Source organism: Rutidosis leptorrhynchoides, chromosome 7, assembly GCF_046630445.1.
Source record: "Rutidosis leptorrhynchoides isolate AG116_Rl617_1_P2 chromosome 7, CSIRO_AGI_Rlap_v1, whole genome shotgun sequence".
Taxonomy (NCBI): Eukaryota; Viridiplantae; Streptophyta; class Magnoliopsida; order Asterales; family Asteraceae; genus Rutidosis; species Rutidosis leptorrhynchoides.
Genome location: NC_092339.1, coordinates 187835936 through 187846087, shown reverse-complemented (window position 1 = coordinate 187846087; position 10152 = coordinate 187835936). Strand labels below are relative to the sequence as shown.

General features: G+C 33.9%; 1 protein-coding gene across 3 annotated transcripts; it reads left to right on the top strand.

The window, feature by feature from the left end:
- The first annotated feature begins 1489 nt into the window (after nucleotides 1-1489).
- On the top strand, nucleotides 1490-7945 carry LOC139857515 (uncharacterized). 3 transcript variants are annotated; one of them, XM_071846295.1, is made up of 17 exons: nucleotides 1490-1840; nucleotides 2494-2703; nucleotides 2808-2866; nucleotides 3129-3266; nucleotides 3926-4000; nucleotides 4098-4181; nucleotides 4322-4383; nucleotides 4498-4567; nucleotides 5153-5228; nucleotides 5415-5545; nucleotides 5632-5691; nucleotides 5782-5856; nucleotides 6497-6601; nucleotides 6690-6785; nucleotides 6862-6942; nucleotides 7048-7149; nucleotides 7630-7945. In XM_071846295.1, the coding sequence occupies exons 1-17, from the start codon at nucleotides 1546-1548 to the stop codon at nucleotides 7696-7698; spliced, it is 1788 nt and encodes a 595-aa protein (XP_071702396.1). In that variant the 5' UTR covers nucleotides 1490-1545; the 3' UTR covers nucleotides 7699-7945. The 3 variants fall into 3 exon arrangements, with proteins under 3 accessions (XP_071702396.1, XP_071702395.1, XP_071702398.1); XM_071846294.1 differs by having other exon boundaries at nucleotides 6850-6942; XM_071846297.1 differs by having other exon boundaries at nucleotides 1705-1840; nucleotides 2487-2703; nucleotides 6850-6942.
- Nucleotides 7946-10152: the final 2207 nt, after the last annotated feature.

Genomic DNA, 10152 nt, shown 5'->3' with positions numbered 1-10152 from the left:
ATCAACCACTAGTTAATAAGTAGCATGCAACATACATAATCAATTAATAACATACGATCAAACCCTTCATTTGATCATGAGATACGATAGAGACAACGCAACAAAACTTCCAACGAGTGTCATCAACGGGGAAATAAGGTTGGTTCCAGATGTGGGTGCAGGCGCCCCCATCCACATATCCATTGGGGCCATTCCAGGCATGTCCATGTCCATGGCCATTGCAGCCACTAACATAGCTGAAAAGTAGACGACAAATACGGTAGCTACAGCCATTTATACTCGTATATGTATCTGATTTATAATGTGGGCTAGCTAACCTTGGAGGAAGGAATTGCTATGAACGAAATGGTCATGGTTAAGTTTTATATAGAGGTATTGAATTGATGCAGTGTAGGGTTAAACCGGCTAGCTATGGTTCCTTCTTTGTAGCGATCGATAACAACAATATCGGCCGGCTAATGTGAAAACCAAAGTGAAACGTGTTCAATTCTCATTGAGGGTTAAAATTAGAATTGATACTTGTGGCATAAGAACAAACTATTTGGTGTACAAGAAAAATATTTAAAGAAATAATAATAACAAGAACAAATAGATTATAGATGTGCCATAAAAACAAGAAATAAAGCTACAAATAGCCTATATATTTTCATTTTTATCTCATTGTAGTCTATATACCCCAAATAATCTTACTGTAGGTTATAAGCTTTCAAATAGTGTATTTATACCGTCTACAAAATTTTATGTGCTACCGGTTGTACTGGTAATTTGATTACGTGGGATTTTTTATTTTCTTTTAAAGATGTCATGAAACAGATATTATTAACGGTTAAAGCTATAAATAGGTTATATATATTTTCTTTTGTCACAATGTAGACTATAATTTACAATAATTTACAATATAGTGTAAAGCTAATAATTTACCGTTGAGTAAAATGAACGTGATTACAAACTACATGGTTGAACATAGTGACTTACCGAAGAGTAAAATGAACTTGATTATAAACAACATTTTGTTCTAATACAATTTATGTTGTTCGAACACAATGCATTTTTCTGGTACTCGTCATTAATTTAGATGTTAGAACAACATTATGTTCTAATATAGTGTATGTTGTTCGAACAAAGTGCATTTACGGTGTCTCTTATTATAATACGCGTTCCAACAAAATTTTGTTCTAATACAGTGTATGTTGTTCTAACACTGTGCATTTTTACATGTTAGAACACGATTGCCTGTAGAACAAATTCTTGTTCGAAGTGGCAGTGTATTCACGTAATTTTTTTTTTTTAAATAATGTAATAATAAATTAATAAAAAAAGAGTGTTCGAGCTAATTATGCCTTTCCGTTAAGACACAATATACAACACAATCAAATGGGCCCAAAGTTATTAAAACATGGATAAGCCCAAAATGTTAGGCCCAAACATCAGACAGCAGTATTTATTTCTTCTTCATACTCGTCGTCTTCACTTAATTCTATCCATTTTTATTTTTCTATTTCCCCCAATTTTCATCTCACACACTCATTCACTCGCACTCACTCCATGGATTGTGCTTCAACTTTGTCAATCTACTCACAATCAAAACCAACCACCAGCTCCAGCTATGTTCTACTTCATCGGCGTGCATTTTTTTCAACTTCTACGGTGCACTACGTCCGTTCAGGGCGACGTCGTTTTCAGTTCAAAACTTTCGCTATTAAGAACGCTTCGTCTGGAAGAAGAAGTAGGAGAGTGTATACGGAGTCTCAATCGGAAACTGCGCCGTTAACTTCCGTTCCGGTGAAGGAGATTGTTTCTTTTGTTCTTCCGGTTGGCTCATTCATCGTCGTTACTTTTGGTATTGCTTTTTAATTGATACTTAAATGTTTTATTTCTATCTATTTTATACTTACCTTTTTTGTTAATTTGTATAGGTAGGGTTTATAGATTTTGTTAGCAGGTTTAGGAGATGCTCTAATTAGGTTTTGCAACTAAGTGAGCTTTTATGTTCCATTTGATTTGATGAGCTATATGATTTGGTAATTTGTGATATAGTAAAAAATATTCGACGATGATGTTGTTGAGATTTGGTAATTTGTATCATATTTATGTGTTTAATGTGTTATTATTATTTATCACAAGTCTTTATTGGATCATGGAAAATGTAACTACCTTTAGTGAATAGTGAGATAGTGTTTCTTTATATTTATTTTATGTTAATATGAAAACTCGGATTTAACAATTGCCAATTACGCGTTTCGGTTTTCCTATCTAAAACCATCGTTCTGTATCAACTATGTTCTCATCAAAATGGAATTAGGTTTGTAAAATTGTTTATACTTGCGAGCAGGTAAACTAGTGTCAACCATTGTTTCTAATTTAACTTCATATTTAAGGATTCTTTGCTTTTACATTCCTTTTTCTGTTTCTACATTTAGTTTTTCTATGGAAGTTGAAGGCTATAGATAGAAACTTCTCAATTGTTCACTAATTTATGTCTTCAGCTTTCAGTTATGTGGAAATTGGTGGAGAAATTGATGATGCCCAAGCAGCCAAAAGCCCCAACATCAGGCAAAAAACCAACTGAAGGTGCAAAATGGTCCTTCGCTGCAAACACAAATTTGTTGCCTAATTTTGGTGTGAAGATCGAAAGGGAATCAAAACAGAAACTCAATGATTTTGCAAAAGAACTCAGGGCGTTCTATATTGTTGACATGTCAGGTAATAGCATATTCACATTGTATAATACGTCAGTAAGAGTGTAACTAAATTGCATATGTTAATTGTCACATTTCATAAAGCTCTCAATATTAAAATTTTGGCAGGTCGCAACTTTGGAGACGATGGACTATTTTACCTTGCAGAGAGCTTAGCTTATAACCAGGTTAGACTTATGAACGTCATAATGATCTATGTGTGAACTAGGAAACTTAATTGCAATGAATTGTCAGATTCAAATTCTATATATCAAGATTAAGCTGATCTATGTGTGAACTAGGAAACTTAAATTTGTAATCCAAGGTGTCCTATAATAGAGTTTCTTATTAAAATTTAATATAGGTAAAATAGTATTCATACGCCAGTCCAATATTAAAATCATCATTTCATTTTAGTCCTATTTAAATTTTTTACCTTTCATTTTTCAGGTTGTTGAAGATGTAAATTTCGCTGCAAATGGAATAACCGCAGAAGGAATTAAGGCCTTTGATGGTATTCTTCAATCAAATATATTTCTTAAGACTCTTAACCTATCAGGAAACACTATTGGGGATGAAGGAGCTAAGGTGAGCTAAGTTGTTTGAACTAAGCTTTGTCATGGATTTCTAAGGCAATCACAATAAGTTGAATTTTGTTTCTGTCATTTAATTCTTGCAAATAAATGTCTTAAAAATCGATCTATGTAAGGAGTTCCCAATGTTGTAAAACTACCCGATTAATGCAGACTACTCCCCAATTACTCCATTTTAGGAACCGGCCAATTTGGTTTTCAAATTCTGAATAATTAATTGGTCAACATCAGTCAATGGGTGAAAATCGGATTTAGTTGGTCAAAGTCGATTTAGTCAGTCAATCGGTCAAATTTAACATGGATCTGATATTTTAATTTTAATATGAATTTAAATTAGACTGTGAGGTCTTGAACAAATGAAGATTCTTTTACGTTTCTAGACAATTATATTAACATTTTTTTTAATGTTTATGTTTATGGATTTCTTTTATATTAACACATATAATTTTGAACTTTATTATATAAATGTATGAAAAGTCTATAAAGTCTCCCCGAGTAACAATTTTTGCAACCTTGGGAGTTCCTTGTCTGCCTTTCAGTTTTGTATGCATGTGATCAGTTCATCTGTTAATTTTTATCTTTGTTTAATGTTAAAATGTTAAAATTTTTGGACCTCTGTAATTACTGAATAATATGTGGTGTTGTTTTTTGAAGATCTTATGTGATATACTGGTGGAAAATAGTGGTATTCAGAAGCTCCAGCTAAATAGTATTGGGCTAGGGGATGAGGTTACCTTTTATATCCATCCTAAATCTTAAAAATATTCAAAATTGATATATAGTGTGATTAATTGTTAATAGGCTATGATGTATTCCTTTGTTACAGGGGGCAAAGGCTATTGGTGAGATGCTAAAGAAAAACTCAACGTTGCGCACAATTGAACTAAACAACAATCTAATTGACTATTCTGTACGCCTTTTTATTTTTTTCTTATTATTACCTAAGCATGAATTTTGTTTTCTGTATGCATTTTTATTTTATTTTTTATTATTACCTAAACAACAAGTTAATTGCATATTCTTACTTTTTTTTATTGGTATTGGAGGCAGGGATTTTCAGGTCTTGCTGAGGCACTTCTTGAAAACAAATCATTACAAAGCTTGTATCTAAAGTGAGTACAAGTTTTTCTGATATTATCTTGTTTAACCATCTCACAAATATGTTTCATGGATTTTTACATTCCTCGACATTTGTGTCATGACCACCTGTTATGTTATTTTATTAGTGGAAATTATGGCGGTGCTTTAGGGGCATCTTCGCTTGCTAAAGGGCTCGAGGGTAACAAAGCTTTGAGGGTACTTTTCTCGTTTTCTGTCTCTTTTTTTGTTATAATTCTTTATGTTATTGGTTTAAAATCATTTTCAGTCTCTTTTTCTTATAATTCTTTATGTTATGTTATTGGTTTAAAATATATATCATCACATAATCACATACTACAAGATCTTATATAAACGCAAGTTGTAAAGGCCGTGAGTTGGGGTTGAGTCGGTCGGGACCTTAGATAAACGAGTCGATTAAGTCGGGATGAGTCGAGTGTTGCCCAAAGTTGACCTATAGTAATAAATAAATCAAACATACATATTACACATATTCAACCATAAAGCATTAATATGTCGAACATAGAAATATGGCGGAGAATCTAATTGTAAAAAATATAAAAAAAAATTGACCTAACTTTGACCGACTTAGATCCGATTCGGCCCGAATTTGACCTGACTTTTTAGCGTTGACCGAATTTAAGGCGTTTTTGGGCGACTTGGGACAGGCTAGTTCCCAAACCGACGTGTCAGCCGACTCAGACGACTTCTACAAAAGTGTATGAACGTGAATTCGTAATTTATGCACTGTGTCATGTGAAAAATATATATATGAATATGCAGGAAATTTTCTTGCATGGGAACTCTATAGGAGATGAAGGAGTTCGTGCGCTGATAACTGGACTGTCAAAACATAAAGGTTTGGTTTCTTAGTGTATGGTTTCCTCTTTTTTTTTATTTTTTTATTTTTATTTATATACACAATTTCATTTCATCGCATATATGTATATCTTTTTTTTTTTTCATATATGTATATTTTTCATTAATCGCGTATATGTATATATGGATATGTCATCTTAACTTGACATGTATAGTTCATGAGCAGGGAAACTCACAGCTCTTGACATTGGCAACAATTTGATTACATCAAAAGGTGCGTTTCATATTGCGGAATATATCAAAAGAAGTAAATCCTTGTTGTGGCTTAACATATATATGAACGACATTAAAGATGAGGTATTCATGTTAATTACATTCCCCTGTTCACAATAATCAGGTTCTTATGTTATGCATAACTAAACTATATAATTTAAATGCTTCAGGGAGCTGAGAAAATAGCCGAGGCTTTGAAGGAAAATTGTTCAATAACAAACATAGATTTGGTGAGGAGACGCTACATGATTTCCCTGCGAGAAGTAAAGTAAGATTATTTATAATTTATAATAATTTAATTAGACATTAACTACTTGCAGGGTGGAAATGATATCCATGCTAAAGGGATCACTGCAATAGCAGAAGTTTTAAAAGATAATACTGTGATTACAGCTGTGAGTCTTTTACTGGCTTTACGCAACTCCCTTCTTCCCATGAAATTTGCAGTGCTGTAAAACTCCCCGATTAATGCCGATTACCTCCCGATCACTCTTTTCTAGGAACTGGCAAAACTGATTTTCCATCCTTCGAGTATTTGAGTTGGTGAACATTGATCAATGGGTCAAAATCGGATTCATATAGTCAAATTCGGTCAACATTTTGATATGAATAAGTATAAAATATAAAATTAGAATTTTAGAGTTCCTGAACAAATGGAGATTATGTTTATAATTTTAGACAATTACATTAACGTTTATGTTTGTGGATTCCTTGTTTTATTAAGACACATAATTTTGGAAAAGTCCAATCCAATACCCAATTACTCCCCGAGTTGCCGATTACTCCATCAAAAGTCTTTTTCCCGACCGAGTACTCTCCGAGTAACGATTTTTGCAACCTTGGAAAATTGCCAATTATCCGTTTGCAGATAACTTTTAACTTTACATACTTGCACATTGCTTTCCTCCCAAAGTTGATGTTTTTTTTTTTTAAATAAAAAAAAGGGGCAACCTCACACACCTAACTCGAATTCATCAACGAATATACGAACACTCAAGCAGTCACTTAAATTGTTTCAATTTGTTATGTAAACAGCTTGAACTTGGTTATAATCCCATGGGACCAGATGGAGCAAAAGCTTTGTCAGACGTTCTCAAGTTTCATGGAAATATAAAGACCCTTATGCTTGGTTGGTGCAAGGTACACTAAGATCCAGGGCTTTATCAAGTTTTAGAATTTTCTAAGAAATCTAAATTTAATAGACCATCTCTTTTTGGACATGTTACAGATTGGACCAAAGGGTGCAGAATTCATAGCTGATACTTTAAAATACAACAATACAATTTCTACTCTGGACCTACGCGCCAATGGGCTCAGTGATGAGGTTCATTTTTCAAAGTGGTTTCATTTTTTATATTACAATCTATTTACAATTAGTCTACAACCAGTTGTTCGTACAGGGTGCTAAGTCCCTGGCTCGCAGCTTGAAGGTGGTCAATGAAGCACTCGTGTCACTTGATTTAGGATACAATGAAATTAGAGTATGTATTTTATTTTAAAAAATAATAATCAAAAAATTTTGAATGGGAAAATATATTAATCCACAAAATGATTTCCTGCACCTTTTTAATTTGATATGCCAACAGGATGAAGGAGCTTTTTCAATATCGCAAGCATTGAAGGCTAATGAAGATGTGAGACTCACATCTTTGAATCTTGCTAGCAACTTTCTTACAAAGTTAGGACAGGTATTATATCAGCCTTTACTTATGATTTAGTCCATGTCACTCTTCAGGTTATATTTTTTTTTATAGAAAACGGGTTAAATAAACTGAAAGTTCTCCAAAGTGTATTTATAATGCATAACTTCCCGAATCATATATTTTAAAAATAGGGTCATTACCTAGGTAACATAAGTATTGTTCTACGACACATTGGTTGTATAAAACGTGAGATTGCTAAACATAGACGTTTAAGCATACCATATATAACTAAGGAATGTCTATATATTAAAAAGGAATATTTATACTTTACAATAATTTCACTTAGATATAATAAGCTTCGTTTATCATTATTATATAGAAAGGTGTTGTGGGTTGGATTAAGTTAATCTAATGTATACCAAACTAACTTTGACGTGTTACTAAACCCAAATGGTATATCATCTCCCAAACCTGTTATTTGACTTTTCTTCTTTGAACCTAATGTTAGCTTATAAAATGTCGCAGAGTGCTCTAACAGATGCAAGAGACCACGTGTATGAGATGACCGAACAAGAATTAAGTATTGGGTTTTAGAAATCTTAATGAAAGTAGGATATATGCAGAGAAGGGTCATTTAGTTCAGTGAAGAGAGTACTAAATTTTCTTCTTATTTTCTGTTAATCTATATATGATGTGTGCCAGGCATCCCTCAACTTTATTGATGTTTAGAAATTTTGTTACACAGATTACAGCCAGTGCCGTTATTGAGGAAATTTTTTGTTACACCCTTCTTTGCTTCTTTTACGATTCAGTTGTTGTAAACTATGAGTTTGATCTATATTTCGATATGCATTCAACGTGCAACTATGAATCTATAAGTTAAATAGTATTATTGCAGTTGCCAATAATTGCTTAGGTGATAAGTGTTATATAAGCTGTTGTCATAAGATTCTGATCTTTATATTTTGAACTTAAATGCAAAACCCACATATGCTCACTAATCAATTGACTGAATTGTTGTTGCCTATTTCAAGTTCTGTTTATATTTTGTTAATAACCATCACAAAGGAGATTATAAAGGAAGTTTGAATTTTTTGATACTCCAGAAGGCATTGACCAAACGACCTAACATAGCCTCTCCCATAGGGACATCTCAATATAGTAAAATATAGTCAGTGTGCTTGATGAAGTCCGGGGGCCGGTTATAAGTAGGTTGTTTGCATTATTATTATAACGCTGAATAACAAGTAACCCTAGTATTTGCTCCACAAAAATCGGATCTGCCGTAGTCAGTGGTTTGATTTTTCCGTTCATCTCCCGCGGTTCTGATCTTTATATTTTGAACTTAAATGCAAAACCCACATATGCTCACTAATCAATTGACTGAATTGTTGTTGCCTATTTCAAGTTCTGTTTATATTTTGTTAATAACCATCACAAAGGAGATTATAAAGGAAGTTTGAATTTTTTGATACTCCAGAAGGCATTGACCACACGACCTAACATAGCCTCTCCCATAGGGACATCTCAATATAGTAAAATATAGTCAGTGTGCTTGATGAAGTCCGGGGGCCGGTTATAAGTAGGTTGTTTGCATTATTATTATAACGCTGAATAACAAGTAACCCTAGTATTTGCTCCACAAAAATCGGATCTGCCGTAGTCAGTGGTTTGATTTTTCCGTTCATCTCCCGCGGTTCTGATCTTTATATTTTGAACTTAAATGCAAAACCCACATATGCTCACTAATCAATTGACTGAATTGTTGTTGCCTATTTCAAGTTCTGTTTATATTTTGTTAATAACCATCACAAAGGAGATTATAAAGGAAGTTTGAATTTTTTGATACTCCAGAAGGCATTGACCACACGACCTAATAGCCTCTCCCATAGGGACATCTCAATATAGTAAAATATAGTCAGTGTGCTTGATGAAGTCCGGAGGCCGGTTATAAGTAGGTTGTTTGCATTATTATTATAACGCTGAATAACAAGTAACCCTAGTATTTGCTCCACAAAAATCGGATCTGCCGTAGTCAGTGGTTTGATTTTTCCGTTCATCTCCCGCGGTGGGGGGGGGGGGGGGGGGGGGGTCACCATGGTTGGAATACAAAATCGGTGAAACTTACAGATGGTAGGTACTGGAAAACTCGCAAGATCATCATTCAAAAATCGAGCCGCCGTATCAGAAAAATGTCGATCGTTTGGCTGTTTCATTTTATGTTACGAATTTTCCAGAAAATGCCCTGAAAAGTGATTTATGGAACGTGTTCGATCGGTATGGTTGCTTGATCGATACATATATTGCTAGAAAACGTGCCGTGTCTGAAAAACGATTTGCGTTTGTTCGGTTCATGGGAGTAAAAGAATGGAACCGACACGGAATCTTTTAAGCTATATATGGATAGGTAACTATCATCTTTATGTTGCTGTTGCAAGATTTGATCGCTCAAATAAGGTAAACCCTTCAAAGCAACGTGCTGTGTCTTGTTCGGAAAAACCACCTAGTATGGAAGATTTTTCACCTATTGCCACTAAGGTTGCTTCCGACAAGGACCGGTCATGTGCTGAGGTTGTTAAGGGACATGTACATACGCCAACAACCGATAAATCAGATGATATCTCATTGGAGCTTCTGAAAGATGACTGTGGATATTTCGAGTAATGATGCTGCTTTGTTGATAAAACTGATAGACATTGAGACTTTGGATTGAAAACAAATCTTTTTTTTCAAAAACAAATCTTTTTTCAAAGGTTTGTTTTCTGTGTCTAAAGAGGATACGGATATGTTTATGATTGATGAACGTTTGATCTGGATTGAAATTACGGGTTTACCTATGGGAGCATGGTGTACTTGTGTTGGCGGAACTTGAACCCAACCACAGATGGGGCGAGTGAAAAAATTTATTTAATTTTTCATTAAAGCTGGGGCGAACACTAAAAAAAACCTTATTGTTCAGTATAATTTTATTTAGTGTAAATTAAAAAAAAAAAAACCAGCTGAGGCGGATGCCCCGCCCTGTCTCAACAATGCTCCGGCTGCATTTAA